The following is a 23052-nucleotide window of genomic DNA, read 5'->3' on the forward strand; positions in this document are numbered from 1 at the left end:
CGCGGAAGGGGCCCTCCCGCTTCCTGAACCGGCCTGCCGAGCCTGGGTATCTCTTCTTCTCTTCACCTTCTTCTTAAGGTAAGCCTGCAGGGTCCCTTGTGAGGGACAGGAAACCAACTGAGGCGGGAGAGAGGTACCGCCCTTTTATGTCTGTAGGTTTCCTGTCCCTGAAGGGCGGATCCCCTCTCTCGTCTGCTGTCTTGGCGACTGAATAAAGGAAGTTGCCTAATAATGAAGCACACCTTATATAGGGTTTTGATGTCATTAGACAACACCCCTCCTCATTACAGAGATGTACATCACCTGATTTACTTAATTGGTAGTTGACTCTCAAGCCTGAACAGCTTGGGGTAGGACAACATGTATAAAAAGTATCATGTGATCCAAAAAACAACTTGCCTAATAATTCTGCACACAGTGTAATCTTGTCAGCTGTGCACTGCGGAGAGTCGATTTACCGTAGAGAGCAGAGCATCGGGGGAACAGGAGCAAGGTGAATGTGTTGTTTTTTTTCTTCCTTTCATGTGTATGGAATGTTTACATGTATATAGTAGGCTATGTGGGGCTCATGCTGTATGTAGGGAGCCTATGAGGCACTCATATCTATCTATATAATCATCTAAGGCGTACTTCCGTCTGTCTGTCTGTAACGGAAATCCCGCGTCGCTGCCGGCCGCAACCAATCAGAAGCAGGCTTAGTCCGGCCGCGAATTGGCCCCTCTCTACTCTCCTCCAGTCAGTGTCCCCTCCCTACTCCCCTCCAGTCAGCGCCAGTGTGTCGCCCCATCCCGGACCCGCTTTTTACTATTGATGCTGTGAGTATATAACTATTTTTCACTTTAATTTTTTTTAACAGGGATCTGGTGCCCACATTGCTACATACTGCATGGGCTGTGTTATATACTACGTGGGCTGTGTTATATACTACTTGGGCTGTGTTATGTACTGCATGGATTATGTTATATACTACGTGGGCTGTGCTATATATTACGTGGGCTCTGGTATATACTGCCTGGCTGCTTTATACTACGTGGTCAGTGTTATATACTGCGTGGGCTGTGCAATATACTACGTGGCTATGCTATATACTACATGGCCTGTGTTATATACTACATGGCTGTGCTATATACTACGTGGCTGTGCTAAGCGCGACGTACGTACGTACGTACGTACGTACATACATACATACATACATACATACATACATACTCTAGAATACCCGATGCGTGTTATATACTACATGGGCTGTGCTATATATTATGTGAGCTGTGTTATATACTGACTGACTGCTATATACTACGTGGGCAGTGTTATATACTGCGTGGGCTGTGCTATATATTACGTGGGCTGTGCTATACACTACGTGGCTGTGCTATATACTACGTGGCTGTCTGTGTTACGTGGGCTGTGCTATATACTATGTGGCTGCTATATACTATGGCTGCTATATACTATGGCTGCTATATACTACGTGGCTGCTATACACTACGTGGCTGGGCTATATACTACGCGGCTGTGTTATACTTCGTGGCTGTGCTATGTACTACGTGGCTGTGCTAAGCGCGACGTACATACGTACATACATATTCTTCAATACCCGATGCGTGTTATATACTACATGGGCTGTGCTATATATTACGTGGGCAGTGTTATATACTGTTTGGCTGCTGTATACTACGTGGCCTGTGTTATATACTGCGTTGGCTGTGCTAATATACTATGTGGCTGCTATATACTATGTGGCTGCTATATACTATGTGGCTGCTATATACTACGTGGCTGTGCTATATACTACGTGGCTGTCTGTGTTACGTAGGCTGTGTTATATACTATGTGGCTGCTATATACTATGTGGCTGCTATATACTATGTGGCTGTGCTATACACTATGTGGCTGTGCTATGTACTGTGTGGCTGTGCTATATACTGTGTGGCTGTGCTGTATACTGTGTGGCTGTGCTATATACTGTGTGGCTGTGCTATATACTGTGTGGCTGTGCTATATACTGTGTGGCTGTGCTATATACTGTGTGGCTGTGCTATATACTGTGTGGCCTGTGCTATATACTATGTGGCTGCTATATACATACATACATACACATTGTAGAATACCCAATGCGTTAATACAGGCCACGCAGTATATAACACAGCCCAAACAGTATATAACACTGCCCACGCAGTATATAACACTGGTCACGTAATATATAGCACAGCCCACGCAGTATATAACACAGCCCACGCAGTATATAACACAGCCCACGCAATATATAACACAGCCCACGCAGTATATAACACAGCCCACGCAGTATATAACACAGCCCACGCAGTATATATCACAGCCCACGCAGTATATAACACAGCCCACGCAGTATATAACACAGCCCACGCAGTATATAACACAGCCCACGCAGTATATAACACAGCCCACGCAGTATATAACACAGCCCACGCAGTATATAACACAGCCCACGCAGTATATAACACAGCCCACGCAGTATATAACACAGCCCACGCAGTATATAACACAGCCCACGCAGTATATAACACAGCCCACGCAGTATATAACACAGCCCACGCAGTATATAACACAGCCCACGCAGTATATAACACAGCCCACGCAGTATATAACACAGCCCACGCAGTATATAACACAGCCCACGCAGTATATAACACAGCCCACGCAGTATATAACACAGCCCACGCAGTATATAACACAGCCCACGCAGTATATAACACAGCCCACGCAGTATATAACACAGCCCACGCAGTATATAACACAGCCCACGCAGTATATAACACAGCCCACGCAGTATATAACACAGCCCACGCAGTATATAACACAGCCCACGCAGTATATAACACAGCCCACGCAGTATATAACACAGCCCACGCAGTATATAACACAGCCCACGCAGTATATAACACAGCCCACGCAGTATATAACACAGCCCACGCAGTATATAACACAGCCCACGCAGTATATAACACAGCCCACGCAGTATATAACACAGCCCACGCAGTATATAACACAGCCCACGCAGTATATAACACAGCCCACGCAGTATATAACACAGCCCACGCAGTATATAACACAGCCCACGCAGTATATAACACAGCCCACGCAGTATATAACACAGCCCACGCAGTATATAACACAGCCCACGCAGTATATAACACAGCCCACGCAGTATATAACACAGCCCACGCAGTATATAACACAGCCCACGCAGTATATAACACAGCCCACGCAGTATATAACACAGCCCACGCAGTATATAACACAGCCCACGCAGTATATAACACAGCCCACGCAGTATATAACACAGCCCACGCAGTATATAACACAGCCCACGCAGTATATAACACAGCCCACGCAGTATATAACACAGCCCACGCAGTATATAACACAGCCCACGCAGTATATAACACAGCCCACGCAGTATATAACACAGCCCACGCAGTATATAACACAGCCCACGCAGTATATAACACAGCCCACGCAGTATATAACACAGCCCACGCAGTATATAACACAGCCCACGCAGTATATAACACAGCCCACGCAGTATATAACACAGCCCACGCAGTATATAACACAGCCCACGCAGTATATAACACAGCCCACGCAGTATATAACACAGCCCACGCAGTATATAACACAGCCCACGCAGTATATAACACAGCCCACGCAGTATATAACACAGCCCACGCAGTATATAACACAGCCCACGCAGTATATAACACAGCCCACGCAGTATATAACACAGCCCACGCAGTATATAACACAGCCCACGCAGTATATAACACAGCCCACGCAGTATATAACACAGCCCACGCAGTATATAACACAGCCCACGCAGTGTATAGCAGCCACATAGTATATAACACAGGCGACATAGTACATAACACTGCCCACATAGTATCTAACACTGGCCAGGTAGTATATAGCAGCCACGCGGTATATAACACAGCCCACGTAGTATATAGCAGTGTGGGCACCATGTCCCTGTAAAAAAAAAATAATTAAAATAAAAAATAGTTATGTACTCACCCCACCCGCCGGGATCCAGCGAAGCTGCGCCGATGCGCGCGCGGCTGCCGCCATCTTCCGTTCCCAGGATGCATTGCGAAATTACCCAGATGACTTAGCGGTCTCGCGAGACCGCTAAGTCTTCTGGGTAATTTCGCAATGCATCTCTGGGAACGGAAGATGGCGGCAGCCGCGCGTGCCACGGCGGACGACGGAGGGTGAGAATAGCAGGTTTGTTGTTTTTTTATTATTTTTAACATGACATCTTTTTACTATTGATGCTGCATAGGCAGCATCAATAGTAAAAAGTTGGGGACACACAGGGTTAATAGCAGCGTTAACGGAGTGCGTTACCCGCGGCATAACGCGGTCCGTTAACGCTGGCATTAACCCTGTGTGAGCGCTGACTGGAGCGGAGTATGCGGGCGCCGGGCACTGACTGGACGGAAGTAGGGAGGGACTAATTCTCGACCGGACTGTGCCTGTCGCTGATTGGTCACGGCAGCCAGGACAGGCAGCTGGCGAGACCAATTAGCGATGCGGGATTTCCGTTACAGACAGAAGGACAGACAAAAAGACGGAAGTAACCCTTAGACAATTATATAGTAGATTATCTTCAGTAATAGTGCTGTCATCTGCTGAGGTTCTCCTCCACTATTAGGGCGCGTCACCGATTGTAATGAAGGTTACCTGGTTAGGGGCCCCACTCAGAAGCTTCGCCCCCCTGAACCAAAACCCCAGCTACGCCTCTGCCTTCAATTCAAAAAGTTTAGGTAACTATGGATTTTCCCATTCTAGACATGAGGGACCCTTATTGCTCTGAACACCGCAAACTTTCCACCACACTTTATTCATGTAATAGAAGTGTTACTAGTTGAATCTGTGAAATGATTACCTTCTGAGGCCCCAAATAGATAGATGGATGGATTTAGCAGAATGCTTAATAACCCCTCTGAGAACTTTGTCCCAAATCATCCCAACTCACAACTCCTTTTAAAATGGAAAGTCCTTTATTTTCCAACACATTGGACCATCCAAAGGGTATGCAGGAGAATGTAGGGTGCAGGAGAGCTTGTGGACTACAACCTTTTCGTGCCCGTCTGGCGCTTCTAGGAGTCCAGGTGTCACAATCCATATTATCCTATAAATGATTCCTGTTATATATGGGTATCATTACTGATTTTGACCCATTTTTAACTAGACCAGAACATAACCCAAACTTTCCTATGACCTCTATCGTAATTAATAGTAACTCCCTAGCATCTAAAAAACCAACAAAGCGTGGTCATCATATAATCAAAGTAGCTCTCCTAAAACCAGTTATTTCCACGTGTCTCATGGTAATGACTGCCAGGGGTTCAATTGCAAATACAAAAAGAATAGGTGAAAAAAGCTCATACACCCCTGTCTAGTACCGAATTCTAACAAGAGTAATTACAGAGGTAATACTGGATGTAATAATTGTATCCAAGGTATAAATTGTGAACCGAAACCACATTTCTGAAGCACATCCCAAAGGTATTCCCATTCTATACTGCCAAATACTTTTGCAGCATCTCCTGAACAAATGGCTTTCTTTTCTCAGTTGCCCAATGTGGAATTTGTAAGTTTCAACGCCAATCGACATATCGGTGCATCTTGCGGGCAGAAAGCCTGATTAATCGGTAGGTATAATGGACAAGATTACACTAGCGAGTGTGAGGACCACTAATTTTAATATCAGGAGATCTTTCCTGGTTTTAGTATGGCCTTTACAATGACTTCTTGCATAGAATTAGGTCATGTATGTAACTTGGTGGCTGCCTGGAATTGCTCTAAAAGCCTCTGTTGGAAAATATTCCAATATTTTATTTTTTTTATACAATTTAACTGGTATTCTTTCTGAACCCGAGGATTTATTATTTGACATGGCAGTCGATGCCTTTTCTAGTTACTCCAGCTATATAGGAGAGTCTTTATCTGCTTCTGCTAGAGAAGGAAGATACCCCAGATAAGCATCTCCTGCCTCATAACAGAATTTTATATGGTATCGGTGGGAATATACACTGCAATTTAATATGTATTCTTGGAAAAACCGTTTTCAATGACGGTAGATTTAACATCCATTTTAGTCTATTTACAGGTCAGACTCTCAATGGTAGAGATCTATGTACAAGTACACTACCCCTGAGCATAATTAGACCCAATTAAGTGGAAATAATACCCAATCCATGGTCTATTGAGGTTATTTGTTCTATCCCTATCTGTGTATCGCCAGAATTCAAGTGATCAAGGCCCCTTTTACCCTGGATGTGGTTAATTACTAAAACGCCCTTATCTGAGTTTTCCAGATCTCTAACTTTCCTGCTCATAAGTGTGATTGTATTTGTTTGCTGATACTTAAAATATGTCAGAACAAGGAACTATACCAGAAATATGTATAGTTGAAAGAGATCCAGAATTGCAGAAATCTTATCTAGAATATGACAGAAGTAAACCTAGAAAATAAAAATAGGAAAAAAAAACATTTCAAACACACTAGACAACCAAATCAGTTGCTTGCAACCCTGTAGCAACTTAGCAGGTGTGGGAGCACAAGTCCTCCATAAAGTAGGGCAGACCCACGAACAGTTCTCGCGTAGCTGTCAACTCCTCAGTCTCCTGCCATGATGGGATATAACCGCTCTAGTCATTTTGGTAAAGACAGCAGTAGTCATGGTAGAAATCTAATGTGAGGATGAAGTAATCACCAGGTTCACGTCACTTATTCTAAAGACTAAATACAGTTATATGAAAAAGTTTGGGCATCCCTATTAATCTTAAGCTTAATGTTTTATAAAAATTGTTTTTTTTTGCAACAGCTATTTCAGTTTCATATATCTAATAACTGTTGGACACAGTAATGTTTCTGCCTTGAAATGAGGTTTATTGTACTAACAGAAAATGTGGATTCTGCATTCAAACAAAATTTGACAGGTGCAGAAGTATGGGCACCCTTATCATTTTCTTGTTTTAAATACTCCTACCTACTTTTTACTGACTTACTAGAGCACTTTTTTTGGTTTTGTAACCCCATTGAGCTTTGAACTTCATAGCCAGGTGTATGCAATCATGAGAAAAGCTACTTAAAGTGGCCACTTGCAAGTTGTTCTCCTGTTTGAATCTCCTCTGAAGAGTGGCATCATGGGCTCCTCAAAACGACTGTCAAATGATCTGAAAACAAAGATTATTCAACATAGTTGTTTAGGGGAAGGATACAAAAAGCTGTCTAAGAGATTTAACCTGTCAATTTCCACTGTGAGGAACATAGTAAGGAAATGGAAGAACACAGGTACAGTTCTTGTTAAGGCCAGAAGTGGCAGGCCAAGAAAAATATCAGAAAGGCAGAGAAGAAGAATGGTGAGGTCAAGGACAATCCTCAGACCACCTCCAGAGAGCTGCAGCATCAACTTGCTGCAGATGGTGTCACTGTGCATCGGTCAACTATACAAAGCACTTTGCACAAGGAGAAGCTGTATGGGAGAGTGATGCGAAAGAAGCCGTTTCTGCAAGCACGCCACAAACAGAGTCGGCTGAGGTATGCAAAAGCACATTTGGAGAAGCCAATTTCTTTTTGGAAGAAGGTCCTGTGGACTGATGAAACCAAGATTGAGTTGTTTGGTCATACAAAAAGGCGTTATGCATGGCGGCAAAAAAACACAGCATTCCAAGAAAAACACTTGCTACCCACAGTAAAATTTGGTGGAGGTTCCATCATGCTTTGGGGCTGTGTGGCCAATGCCGGCACCGGGAATCTTGTTAAAGTTGAGGGACGCATGGATTCCTCTCAGTATCAGCAGATTCTTGATAATAATGTTCATGAATCAGTGACAAAGTTGAAGTTACGCAGGGGATGGATCTTTCAGCAAGACAATGATCCAAAACACCGCTCCAAATCTACTCAGGCATTCATGCAGAGGAACAATTACACTGTTCTGGAATGGCCATCCCAGTCCCCAGGCCTGAATATCATTGAACATCTGTGGGATCATTTGAAGAGGGCTGTCCATGCTCGACGACCATCAAACTTAACTGAACTGGAATTGTTTTGTAAAGAGGAATGGTCAAAAATACCTTCATCCAGGATCCAGGAACTGACTAAAAGCTACAGGAAGCGACTAGAGGCTGTTATTTTTGCAAAAGGAGGATCTACTAAATATTAATGTTACTTTTCTGGTGAGGTGCCCATACTTATGCACCTGTCAAATTTTGTTTGAATGCAGATTGCACATTTTCTGTTAGTACAATAAACCTCATTTCAAGGCAGAAACATTACTGTGTCCAACAGTTATTCGATATATGAAACTGAAATAGCTGTTGCAAACAAAGCAATTTTTATAAAACATTAAGCTTAAGATTAATAGGGGTGCCCAAACTTTTTCATATAACTGTAATGTCCAAATCTGCTTCATTTCATCCAATTGTATCCTGTCATCCTTTGAATTGTTAAAGAAGGGTGTAGACCCAAGTGTAGCTAGCCTAAGTTGGACAACATAAAGAATAGAGTATGGTATTTCCATTTTTTCTAAGTCTTAGTTTAATGTCTTGGAATTGTAATCTTCTTTCTTGGACTAAGCTGAGAAATCTTGAAAGAAGGCCACCTTCTAGCCATTAATGGCAATGTCCGGTTTATTTCTCACAGAGCGTAGAATAGTGTCTTTGTCCTTTTTAAAATAGAGCAGTTTAAGCAACACTTCTTGGAAGGGCTCCTGGAGGAAGCGCATGGGAGGAAAACTACGTTCAACCACATACAGTGGCAATAAGGTGTCTGCACTAACACTTTAAGGCTATGTTCACACATTGCGTTTTTGCTGCGTTTCTTCAGGCAAAACCTGCTCTCTTGACAAGTAAATAAGCTGCATAAAAAAGCAGGTTTTCCTGCGATTTTTCAGGTACATGTCTCTTGTACATGCTGATACAGTTTAGTGCCCATTGTTCCTGAGTTTTCCTCCATCTTCTCAGTAACACTAACCATTCTGATATTGTTTCTACAAAGACTACTCTCCATGTCATGTGTTTTGACAACTTCAGCAGATGCCAGTTGATCGTGTCCGTGGGAATCGCTATACTAGACAGGTATTTTTATCTTCCATATCAATCATATGGTCTTTCATTGCAGACATGCATTAACCCCTTAACGACCGCCGATACGCCTTTTAATGGCGGCAGTTAAGGGTACTTGTTCCTCAGCGACACTTTTTAACGACGCTGAGAAATAAGGAGATATAATTTTATATATAAGGTGTAGGGTTAGAGCTGGGGATAGTTAGGTAAGGGTTAGGGCTGGGGTTAGGGTTGTGGTGTTGGAGTTAGGGTTGGGAGTTAGAATTGGGGGGGTTTCCACTGTTTAGGTACATTCAGGGGGTCTCCAAACGTTACATGGACCCCACCATTGATTCCAGCCAATTTTGTATTCAAAAGGTCAAGCGGTGCACCTTAACGTCTGAGCCCTGCCATGCATTCAAACTGTGGCTTTCCCCCCCCATACAGATATCGTCGTACTCAGGAGAAATTGCACATTAAGTTTTGTGGTCCATTTTCTCCTGATACCCTTGTGAAAATAAAATAGTTTGGTTCCAAAGTAAATTTTTTGTGAAAAAAGTAAAATGTTCATTTTTCCCCTTCCACATTGCTTTAGCTCTCATTAAGCACCTGAAGGGTTAATAAACTTCTTGAATGTGGTTTTGAGCACCTTGAGGGGTGCAGTTTTTAGAACTGTGTCACTTTTGGGTATTTTCTGTTATGTTGACCCCCCCTAAACTCACTTCATATGGGAGGTGGTCTCTAAAAAAGAAACAAGAAAAAGATTTTGTAAATTTTGTTGAAAAAATGAGAAATCACGGTCAACTTTTAACCCTTATAAGATCCTAGCAAAAAAAAAAAAAATGTTTCCAAAATTGTGCTGCTGTAAAGTAGATATGTGGGAAATGTTATTTATTTAACTATTTTGTGAGATTCTCTGATTTAAGGGTACAAAAATTAAAAGTTTTAAAATTTTTCTAAAATTTTTCTAAATTTCTGTTTTTTTCATGAAAAAACGCAAGTCCATATCGAAGAAATTTTACCACTAACATGAAGTACAATGTGTCACGAAAATTGGCTTGGTCATCACGTACAAAATTGACTATCACTAAGGGGTTAATTTATTTTCCTCATATCCTGTCTAAGGAGAATTCTTCTATTTAAGTCCCCCTTTGGAGGTTCATGGTAGAAAGAGCTGAATTGCACTGTGTGACAATAATTGGAATTTTTAGGTTAGGTTTGGGTTCTTCTGGTAAGTGAGGTTACTTTGCTTTTGTGCCAAATTAATAGAGGACGTGGGGTCAGACTATACAAGAGTAGAGTCTTCATCTGTTTCTCCCTCAATACTCTTCCCCAACATTACAATCTACAATATCCTCCAGGGCAGTGATTTTCAACCTTTTTTGAGCCGCGGCACATTTTTTATACTTAAAAAATCCCGAGGCACACCACCAACCAAAATGGCACAAAATGGTGCGTCCAGGTTTGAGATGAAAGTCTGCAGTCATTCTATGTGACTGCAGGCTTTTGAATTCTCACAGCGCAAGCACTGCACACTTTCAGGATTCTCCCTTGCCGGTGGCCAGAGTGGACGGTCATGACAGCACAAGTATGTGATTTGGATACTTCTGGTCACATTCTAACTAGACGTGTCCGGCCTCAGTCAATTCATTTTCATTGAATGAGGCCACACATGTCTAGTCAGCACGTGACCGCATGTATGTAAATCACCAACATCAGAGAATTATGATAGCAGTGTGCACTGTGAGAATTCAGAAGTCTGCAGTCACATAGTATGACTGCAGACTCATCACAACCTTGGACATCCCCTTTAATGTTCCTAACAAATAAAAATGAGAATTAGTATCACAAAAAAAACACATTTACATCCAGGTACCTGATAGATGACGTTGTTTGTGGAGTCGCCTCTTTCTTTTCATCTTCACCTTGTCCAGATGCCATGATGACTCTTCTCATCCACCGGCAGAGCTCGTTTCTGCAGACTTCCATCTTCTCCTGTCTTCTGCAGCACATCCCGACACAACACCCTTAAAGATAGCAGTGTTATTATAATGCTCCGGAATAACAATATCTGCCCTAGGCTGAGCCTCTGAGTAAATAATTGCCCCTCACTTTATTCCCAGCACATAATATGACCCTCACTGTTTCTCTTATGGTACATGCCATCCACACTACCCTCTCTCTCTTTTCCATACTTCACACTGCCTTCTCATACGGTGTCCCTCATAGAGAGCCCAGTCTCTCTACTGTGCCCCTTCATTACACTCCTCCTACTTGGCATACTGTCTCCTCCTGGCTGTTACCCTCACACTACTCAGTATCTATTATGTGTCCACTCACACTTTCATCCCCCCATACTGTCTGCACACATTTCTAATAGCCTCCTCCTGTACATCCCCCCCCTGCTAACATACCCCTTTGCTCTCTCCATATTTCCTCCTCACACATTCCCCCCTCACACATTCCCCCGACTCCCCATACTGTCCTCACACATCCCATCACCGTTGCTCCCAGTACTGTCAGCACACATTTTTCCCCTCGCTACTGTGTCCACCCCCATCTCCCCACTCACCCCCACAGAATATATCCACTGCCCTTCCGATAGAATAAATCCATCCCCTTCCACAGAATAAATGCACCCTGCCCCACACATGCTAAATAAATTCCAGCCCCCCCCCCCCCACGTACACACTGAATAAATCCCCCACACACACTGAATAAATCCCCCCACACACTGAATAAATCCCCCCACACACTTAATAAATCCCCCCACATACTCCCCATAAACCCACCCCACGCTGAATCTTCGGTGTCTTCAGCTCCACAGCACAGGAGCACTTACCACCAAGTCTCTTCTTTCTCCTGCGCGCCGGATAGTGACGTCAGCAGCGTGATCACATGACTTGATCACGCTGCTGGCGTCGCTCTGACCCGGCAGTCAGAGCCTCAATTGTACTCGCAGCTGGTAGATGTCTGCGAGTACAATTGATCTCCGGGAGCCGGCGCGCTGCAGCTTCTCTGTGCCGGCTGTCAGCTTGACAGTCGGCACAGAGAACAGCTGACTCCCGTTCCCCGCGGCACACCCGACCATGTGTCGCGGCACACTAGTGTGCCGCGGCACACTGGTTGAAAAACACTGCTCCAGGGGGTAGTTAATTATTTTTAGCGGGTATCCTCATAAAATTGGCTAGTTTATCAGCTGTGCCTGATGTGACCAATCTTCCTTGCTAGGTATATAGTGCACAGGCAGAATGAGGGTCTTTTTCAATGCCACTTATGCCCTCTCTATTTCTAATAGTATTTCCTCCTGTGATATTCAGCAAGTAGATTATTTCACAGAACTGTATGCAAGTGTCATACTGTTACCTTGCTTCTGTACAATCTAGCACCATCAAGTCTGTGAGAAAAGGTCTTTTGAAAGCACAACAAAGGAGAAGGTGACTTGGTTTACCTCAGAGTGCTGCATCCGTTTATGCCTCTTCGCTCTGCAAGGTCATGGTTTCTAGTTACCTGTCAGGGGCTTGTTCGAGTGGTCTGGCACCTCCAGAATAACACAATTTTTTTCCCCAATGTGGAGCTTACTCTTTGCCACATGTTTTTTTTTTTGCCTTCCTCTGGATCAACATGTTAGGGCATGGTTAGGTTAGGCTATGGGTTGAACTAGATGGACTTAAAGTCTTCCTTCAACCTTAATAACTATGTTACAATCAGTCCACTGTGCTCACCAACCTCTTAGAGCGAGGAAAAAAAGTAATAAACCAACGGTATACTCCCTGAACCGACGCAGTCCATTTATTACCGAGTGTCCCATGACAATCTCCCCTATAGAGCTGTCACATCAGGAGATGTGACCGCTCTACAGGGCCTCCAGTGACATACTGACAGGAGACAATGGCTCCTGCAGTGTTACCACTGAGGCTTCAATGGCCCCTCACTTTACTGCACTGCTGCGTGAGAATTTTCCCACACAGTGGTGCCGCAAGTGACAGTACGAACTCTGCACTCACAGTGGCGGAAGATACAGTGCGGAAGGATACCTTCCGTCATTTTATTGCCGGAGCCCCTGGAGAGTGGTCGCATCTGACCAAGTGACAGCTCTCCACGGGCGATGGTCGTGGGACACTTGTTATTACATGGATTACTGCGGATCAGGGAGTATATTGTTGGTTTATTATTTTTATTTTATTTACAGCTGATCGATGACTTCGGGGATTAGCTGTGGTGAGTATTTACTGTATGTCTATATGTGTGTATGTGTTTGTTTTTTTTACACTTGAACACAGTAGCCGGATGATGGGACTACGGCTGTCCCATCATCTGGCTACCTGTCACTGTAGCAGGCATAGCCAAATGGGACTAGTAGTCCCATCGGACGATGCCTGCCTACACACAGCCCTGCACACCCACGCACACACACACAGATACACACAGCCACACACACACACACACACACACATACAGCCCCGCACACCCTCGCGCACACACTCACACAGATACACACAGGCCTGCAGACCCCCACAGATACACAAACACCCGCACACACACACATAGCCCCACACATCCCTGCAGACCCCCCCCACAGATACACACAAACACCTGCACACAGCCCCGCACATCTTCTCCGCTCACACACACAGTTTCTGCCCACACCCAGTATCTGCCCACACTCCGCCCACACACTCTTCCCCCTCCCGATCTGCAGCATTTCTCGCAAGCAATTCCGCAGATCTCTTTAAACCTGCGGGATTGCTGCGAATTTGCCTGACACAATGGAAGTCAATGGGTGCAGAAACGCTGCAGATCCGCAAAAAGAACTGACATGCTGCTGGAAAAAAAAAAAGCTGCAATTCCGCGCATTTTTTTCCACAGCATGTGCACAACAATTCTCAATTTCACATAGACTAACATTGCTTGTGCACTACACTGTGGATTTGATGCAATTCCGCGCTTCCGAAAACGCCGCGGAAACGCATCAAAATCTACAACATGTGCACATACCCCACCAAATCTTGCTTTAGGCTATTAGGCCCTAGAGCAGCATTTTTGCATGATCTATGAGTCTGTGCTGTTGCCCACTTGCCTTACCAGGACACACCCCAAGTTTTTTTTATTCAACATAGTAACGTATTATGATTTATTAACATCTGTCTGTCAGTGTTCCCATCTGTTACTGTGTCGATGGGACATACAGGGTTTAGCAATCTATAAACAATGAATGGAGTGATAGTGTGTGTGACCACAGCTTCATTCAAGACAATAAACATGGAAGAGATCAGCATGAGAAGCACCAGGTGGTTTGATTGGGATGTTGCAATGGAAGGTGGGGGGGATTAGCCTCTCACCTGGAAGGGTTGGGCACCCCTGCACAGCTCCGGTAGCGGACGTCTCTGTGCACTCCTGCTCTGTTGCTCCGGGATCGCTCCTGTGCTTCCTGGTCTGGTCACGTGGGCCCAGGGTCCAGTCACGTGATGCCACTTCACAGGATGTGACATCACTTCAGGTCCTGTTGCCTGGAGATGACCTCTATGGCCCCAAGCTGTTCTAGCCACAATCCCTCAAGGTGAATGTAAACTTTTTTGGGGGAAAAAATGTGGTCAATTTAAGGCGCGCTATAGAGCACACTGCAATAGATTAGTGGTAAACAAAACTATTATTGAACCACTACGCGTTTCGGCAGTGGACTGTTTACCATCCACCTGAGGAAGGTAGTCCGCTGCCGAAACGCGTAGTGATTCAATAAAAGGTTTGTTTACCACTAATCTATTGGTGTGTGCTCTATAGCCATATCGCTCCTTAAATTGACCAAATTTTTTCCAAAAAAAAAACAGCTTCATTCAGGCAGGAAAAACATGATGGTTTTGGAGGAGGATGAAGGTGGCTTTACTGTGATTGACTGTCATTATTTATCCTGACTCAGCTGCTCAAAGGGATGATACTTGGACCCCTTTACCCCTTCAGATATTGCACTTGTATCTCTTACCTTTCACTTTTAGTAGTATTGCCATGTACAAATGCCTTTAAAAGGGTATTTCTATCTCACACATTTCTGTATACCCACAGAGAACATGGTTGTGATTGTGACATGTGCCACCAATACATGTTTGATTCTATCCATTCATTTGTATGGGAATCCTGACCACCTCTCCGCTGAGAGCTGCACATGATGTGGCGTCGCTCTCCAGATTCAAGGGGGTCCTATCTCCTATACATGTATGGCATACCCTGTGAATATTCCATAAATGTACAAGATGAGATCAGGGCTTTAACACTGTGCTCAACTATAGTTGTAAGATATTTTCTTCTACAGATTTTTATACATATATTGACAATTTGGGAAATGCTTCTGATATATCACAGAGCCAAGTAAGAAGTAAGCATTATTAGGCCGGCGTCACACTAGCAAGTTTTACGGACGTATGAGAGGCGCAGAAAATACGCATTGCACACGGACCAATGATTTTCTATGGGGCAGCTCCTATCTGCCGTATTTTACGCATCCGTATTATACGGTATTGTACGGCTGTAGAAAATCGCAGCATGCGCAAGATAGCTTAAAAGCCGGTAATTCAATTGCCGGCTTTTGCTATCTCCTTCCCAAACCCGACAGGATATGAGACATGGATTGCATACAGTAAACCATGTCATATCCCTTCTTTTTTTACATATTCCTCTTTATTAATGTTAGAAGTGTATGTGTGTTAAATTTGGGGGCTCTAGCTGTTTAAATAAAGGGTTAAATCACGAAAAAAATTGGCGTGGGCTCCCGCGTAATTTTCTCCGCCAGAGTGGGAAAGCCAGTGACTGAGGGCAGGTATTAATAGCCTAGAGAGGGGCCATGGTTATAGGACCCCCCCCCCCCCCCAGGCTAAAAACATCTGCCCCCAGCCACCCCAGAAAAGGCACATCTGGAAGATGCGCCTATTCTGGCACTTAGCCACTCTCTTCCCACTCCCATGTAGCGGTGGGATATGGGGTAATAAAGGGTTAATGTCACCTTGCTACTATAAGGTGACATTAAGCCAGGTTAATAATGGAGAGGTGTCAATAAGACACCTATCCATTATTAATCCAAAAGAAGTATATGGTTAATAAAACACACACACATTAGGAAAAAGTATTTTAATGAAATAAAGACACATGGTGTTGTAATATTTTATTGTACTCTCAATCCAATTGAAGACCCTTGTCACCTGAAACAAAGTTAAAATAAAAAATCAACAATATCCCATACCTTCCGTCGTTACAGTCAAGTCCCACGATGTAAATCCATATGAAGGGGTTAAATTAATTTACAAGCAGGAGCTCTGCTAATGCAGCTGTGCTCCTGACTGTAAAATCTGGGGAATGAATGGAAGCAGGGGAACGTAGTTACCTAGACTCGCGGTGATGCGCCCCCTGCTGGCATAACCTCATATGAACTCGAGCGTGGGAAAATATTCAGAAAAGTTCCCACGCTCGAGTTCATATGAGGTTATGCCACCAGGGGGCGTAGCACCGCAAGTCTAGGTAGCTACGTTCCCCTGCTTTCCTTTCATTTCCCAGATTTTACAGTCAGGAGCACAGCTGCATTAGCAGGCTCCTGGCTGTAAAATTATTTAACCCCTTCAGATGGATTTACAGCACGGGACAAGACTGAACGACAGAAGGTATGGGGTATTGTTGTTTTTTTATTTTAACTTTGTTTCAGGTGACAAGGGTCTTCAATTGGATTGAGAGTATAATAAACTATTACGACACCCTGTGTCTTTATTTCATTAAAATGCTTTTTTCATAATGTGTGTGTGTTTTATTAACCATTTACTACTATTGGATTAATAATGGATAGGTGTCATATTGACACCTCTCCATTATTATCCTGGCTTAATGTCACCTTACAATAGCAAGGTGACATTAACCCTTTATTACCCCATATCCCACTGCTACACCGGAGTGGGAAGAGAGGGGCTAAGTGCCAGAATAGATGCATCTTCCAGATGTGCCTTTTCTGGGGTGGCTGGGGGCAGATGTTTTTAGCCAGGGGGTCCTATAACCATGGTCCCCTCTCTAGGCTATTAATATCTGCCCTCAGTCACTGGCTTTCCCACTCTGGTGGAGAAAATTGCGCGGGAGCCCACGCCAGTTTTTTCCGCGATTTAATATAATATACTGTATACAGGTAGTCCTCGATTTACGACGTTGATCCGTTCTTACACGGCGTCCTAAACCGAATTTCGATGTAAGTCGGACCATACATTCATACAGTACTGTACCATAATAACAGTACAGTACTGCAAACACTTAGCCTATCCAAACACCTATCCTAACACAGTACCCTACATAATTGGGGTGTTATTGCGTGCAGGAGACTCGTTTTCCTCGTGTAACCGGGTACAGTGTACAGTACTGGACTCTATTCTTCTGCCACTGCACTTAGTTGCATGTAGTTCGACTTACGACGCAAAACCGTGTAAGTCGGAATGAGGCGTCGTATAAAGCGTTGTAACCACGAAACGATGTAACTCGAGACCGTTGTAACCCGAGGACTAACTGTATATGTTTTCATTAATATTTCAGCCCATGGATCCATTGTATGTCCGTTCTGCAAGCCGGCGAGAAAATCTCGCCGTACGGATGCCATACGGATTACATACGGAGGATGACATGCGCAAAATACGCTGCCACACCCTGCCTACGGATGACATACGGATCACCATTTTGGGAAAAAACGGACCGTATTTTCATACGCCTAGTGTGACGCCGGCCTTAGGGGTTTACGGTAGATTCTGAGGCCTTCACCATTTATTATAGCCAAACCTCTAGAAGGCTGATTACAACACAGAGAAAAGTGATCACCTTCGTTCTTTTGGGGTCTTTGAATGTCACTGATGGATTTGTCAGCCATTTTCAGACAAGTAATGCAGCGAGAAATCTACAGGATTCCAAGCTGCTCCATAGTGAGGGGCGAGACGATTCACACTACCCTGGTGCAGAGGCCATGTTAGTGTTCTGTGGTTGCCCTCCTGCTTTTCTTTACTACTGCATGCTCCTTTTACAGCATGGGCCCTGGAGCCCATACCCCATGTGATGAGCATCAGAAGATTTCAGTAATTAAGAGAAACGTCTTAATTTCAATCCGTAATAACTAACTGAATAGCCTAAAAATAAATGAGGTCACAAGCAATAACATTTACCTTTTGGTTAGTCTTTTAGTGTCCTGAAACTTTATATTGTATAGAAAATAGTTCTTTTTCTTATGCCTTTTCTGACTAAAGAGACAGGATCTAGCTTCTCTGGTCTCCCATTGCAGACAAAGCAGTAGAAGTTTGCTGCCCCCAGCTTAGCCTGTTTCCTTTCTCTGCTTAGATAGTAACGTTAAACAAGCCAAGGAAGAATACTATATAATATTTACTGTATCTAGACATTATTGTTGTCTACTGACCTTCTGCCTGACATGTTAGCCCATTTTTGATACATTTCTTTGTTTATGTCTCTTCAAACTTTCTCTTAGGTGTTCAAAGTCCGATAAATGTCCAGAGCAAATGGTCATTCCTCTTCAGCCTGACCGACCTCAAGTCAATTAAACAGAACAAAGAAGGCATGGGCTGGTCTTATTTTGTTTTCTGCTTGAAGGATGATGTTATCCTTCCAGCTCTCCACTTCCATCAAGGAGGAAGCGAGCTTCTGCTTGAGTGCCTTGAAAAATATGTGGTGCTGTGTGAGTAAGTATCACATTCTGCTTTAGGCCTTTTCCTGTTCTCTTTGAATCGCAAACTACCATATATAACTATTAATAGAGCAATGACTATCAGCACAAAGTTTTCTTCTGTACTTCAAACGTTCTCAACTTTTTATACATAACGACACATCTGGGTACATTAAAAAATCAACGTCTAGAAGACCAAGGGATAACCTAATTGTGTCTAGTAAATCATTCATCAGTTCTTGCAACTTGTATATGGTCTCCGCTGCATTACTGAACAGTAAATCTGCCCAAAATGCAACCTACTCTTCAGTTTTGCATAACCTTTAAATTCCTTTGCCTAACTTTTTAGAAAGCTTTGAGGATATTGAATAGTTAATAAGAGCGGGTTGACATGCAACACATCTGTTTTCTGTCTCCCACATTTTTTTTTTCTTATACCTAGTACCGTGGCTATGTATATAGTGTTAATATTTCTTTGTGTCGGCCGAAGTAGTAGCTTCTACTTATAATCTACCTTTGCTCATCTAAAATATCTATGAATGCTGTAGCTGGATATGTCAGCGATTCTTTTTTTGGTTAATGCTGGTAGAATATATATATAATATAGCTACAGCTCTTGCAAAAATTAAGAGACCACTGCAAAATGTTCAGTTTGTCTGATTTTTCTCTTTATAGGTATTTTTTTGAGTAAAATGTAAATTGTTCTTTTATTCTATAAATTTCTGACAACATGTCTTCGAGTTTCGAAGTAATAAATTTTGTATTTTTTTTACTGAAAAATAAAAAGTCAAACTGAAAAAAACCATTGCTTTCAGACCTCAAATAATGTAAAGAAAACAAGATCATAATCATTTAGAAACAACAATACTAATATTTTTAACTCCGGAAGGGTTCAGAAATCAATATTTTTAGGAATAACCATGATTTATAATCACAGCTTTCATGCATCTTGGCATGCTTTCCACCAGTCTTTCACACTGCTTTTAGGTGACCTTATGTCACTCCTGGCACAAAAATGTAAGCAGTTCTTCTTTGTTTGATGGCTCGTGACTATCCATCTTCCTCTTGATTACATTCCAGAGGTTTTCAATGGGGTTCAGGTCTGGAGAGTGGGCTGGCCATGCAAGGATTTGATGTGATGGTCCTTCATCCACACCTTGATTGACCTAGATGTGTGACATAGCGCATTGTCCTGCTGGAAAAACCAGTTCTCAGAGTTGGTAAACATTGCCTGAGCAGAAGGAATCAATTTTTTCCAGGATAACCTTGTATGCGGCTTGATTCATACATCCTTCGCAAAGATTAACCTGCCCAATTGCAGTCTTGCTGAAGCATCTTCAGATCAACACCAGGTTGTCTAATGGTTAGACGGAGACCTGAAGAGACATACAAGCCACAGTGTCTTGCACCCACTGTGAAATTTGGTGGAGGATCGGTGTTGATCTGTGGATGCTTCAGCAAGGCTGGAATTGGGCAGGTTGTTCTTTGCGAAGGACGTATGAATCAAGCCGCATACAAGGTTATCCTGGAAAAACTGTTGGTTCCTTCTGCTCTGGCAATATTCCCCAACTCTGAGGACTTTTTTTTCCAGCAGGACAATGCGCCATGCCACACAGCTAGGTCAATCAAGTTGTGGATGACGGACCACCACATCAAATCCTTGTCATGGCCAGCCCAAACTCCAGACCTGAACCCCATTGAAAACCTCTGGAATGTAATCAAGAGGATGATGGATAGTCACAAGCCATCAAACAAAGAAGAACTGCTTGCATTTTTGCACCAGAAGCAGTGTGAAAGACTTGTGGAAAGCATGCCAAGACGCATGAAAGCTGTGATTAAAAATCATGGTTATTTCACAAAATATTGATTTCTGAACTATTCCTGAGTTAAAACATTAGTATTGTTGTTTCTAAATGATTCTGAACTTTTTTTGCATTACACTATGTTCCAAATTATTATGCAAATGACATTTTTCTCTGATTGTCCTAAATGATCGGTGCAAATGACAGTCAGTCATAATAAAAGTCATCACCCTTTAGAGTATACATTGAATTTTATTGAAGAAACCTCCCAATGATAACCGTATAATCTCTAAAATGAATAAAAACTCAAAATGCACTGTTCCAAATTATTAGGCACAGTAGAATTTCTAAACATTTGATATGTTTTAAAGAACTGAAAATGCTCATTTGTGGAATTGGCTGCATTAGGAGTTCACATTCACAGGACAAAAAAGCTATTTAACTCCAAAACATCCTAACAGGCCAAGTTACATGGTAACATAGGAACCCGTCTTTGATATCACCCTCACAATTCTTGTATACATTGAACTTGTGAGTTTTTGCAGAGTTTCTGCTTGTATTTCTTTGCATGAAGTCAGAATAGCCTCCCAGAGCTGCTGTTTTGATGTGAACTGCCTCCCACCCTCATAGATCTTTTGCTTGATGATAATCCAAAGGTTCTCTATAGGGTTGAGGTCGGGGGAAGATGGTGGCCACACCATAGTTTATCTCCTTTTATGCCCATAGCAGCCAATTACTCAGATGTATTCTTTGCAGCATGACAGCATGAGATAGTGCATTGTCATGCATGAAGATGCTTCTACTCCTGAAGGCACGTTTCTGCTTTTTATACCATGGAAGAAAGTTGTCAGTCAGAAACGCTATACACTTTGCAGAGGTCATTTTCACACCTTCAGGAACCTTAAAGGGCCCTACCAGCTGTTCTGGACCAAAACATGACTCCTCAACCTCCTTGCTGACATCGCAGCCTTGTTGGGACATGGTGGCCATCCACCAACCATCCACTACTCCATCCATCTGGACCATCCAGGGTTGCTCGACACTCATCAGTAAACAAGACTGCTTGAAAAATAGTCTTCATGTATGTGTGGGCCCACTGCAACCATTTCTGCTTGTGATCACTGTTTAGGGGTGGCCGAATAGTAGGTTTATGCACCACAGCAAGCCTTTGAAGGATCCTACACCTTGAGGTTTGAGGGACTCCAGAGGCACCAGCCACTTCAAATATCTGTTTGCTGGTTTGTAATGGTATTTTGGCAGCTGCTCTCTTAATTCAATGAATTTGTCTGGCAGAAACCTTCCTCAATATGGCTTTATCTGCATGAACTCTGTTTCAGTCATAAATCTCTTCACAGTATGATGATCACTCCTAAGTTTTTGTGAAATATCTAATGTTTTCAAACCTTGTCCAAGGCATTGCACTATTTAACACTTTTCAGCAGCAGAGAGATCCTTTTTATTTCCCATGTTGCTTGAAACCTGTGGCCTGCTTAATAATGTGGAACATAATTTTTAAGTAGTTTTCCTTTAAAGGGAACCTGTCACCACGTTTTTGGAAGATGGGATAAAAATAGCGTTAAATTGGGGCAGAGGTGGGCGTTACATTAGTGTGTTTGTTATGCGTTTATTACCCACCTAAGTTGCCGAAATACCTTTGCAAAGTCTCCGTTTTCGCCTGTCAATCAGGCTGGTCTGGTCAAAAGGGCGTGTTGTCTTCCCCCAGATTTTGCGTAGTTTTCCGTTGGTGGCGTAGTGGTGTGCGCATGCCCAAGGTCCCGAATCCTCTGCCAGGGGATTTAAAAGAGCGCGCTGTTCGTTATTTCATTGGCGATCGGTGGGCGCAGAAGCGGCGCTCTGCTGGCCGCGGCTTCAGGAAAATGGCCGCGGGATGCCACGCGTGCGCAGATGGATATCGCGGCGGCCATTTTCCTGAAGCCGCGGCCAGCAGAGCGCCGCTTCTGCGCCCACCGATCACCAATGAAATAACGAACAGCGCGCTCTTTTAAATCCCCTGGCAGAGGATTCGGGACCTTGGGCATGCACACACCACTACGTCACCAACGGAAAACTACGCAAAATCTGGAGGAAGACAACACGCCCTTTTGACCAGACCAGCCTGATTGACAGGCGAAAACGGAGACTTTGCAAAGGTATTTCGGCAACTTAGGTGGGTAATAAACGCATAACAAACACACTAATGTAACGCCCACCTCTGCCCCTATTTAACGCTATTTTTATCCCATCTTCCAAAAACGTGGTGACAGGTTCCCTTTAATTATAATCACCTGAAAAACTAATTATCACATGTATTTAAGATTAATTTCAGTGATCCATTGAGCCCTGAGACACAATACCATCCATGAGTTTATTTGAAAAACAAAACGATTAAATCTTTATGACACTTAAATCCAATTTGCATAATAATTTGGAACACCGTGTATTTGAGGTCTGAAAGCATTGTTTTTTGTTTGTTTTTTT

At 43.3% G+C, this 23052-nt stretch overlaps 1 protein-coding gene across 2 annotated transcripts in view; it reads left to right on the top strand.

Moving 5' to 3' along the window:
• The window catches only part of TBC1D15 (TBC1 domain family member 15), a 141729-nt gene that overhangs the window by 36650 nt on the left and 82027 nt on the right, over window positions 1-23052 (top strand). For both annotated transcript variants that reach the window (XM_077265290.1, XM_077265291.1), the window contains exon 5: window positions 18578-18788. In XM_077265290.1, coding sequence (XP_077121405.1) covers window positions 18578-18788 — 211 coding nt within the window. The remainder of the gene's footprint in view (window positions 1-18577; window positions 18789-23052) is intronic.

Source organism: Ranitomeya variabilis, chromosome 5 (genome assembly GCF_051348905.1).
Source record: "Ranitomeya variabilis isolate aRanVar5 chromosome 5, aRanVar5.hap1, whole genome shotgun sequence".
Classification (NCBI taxonomy): Eukaryota; Metazoa; Chordata; class Amphibia; order Anura; family Dendrobatidae; genus Ranitomeya; species Ranitomeya variabilis.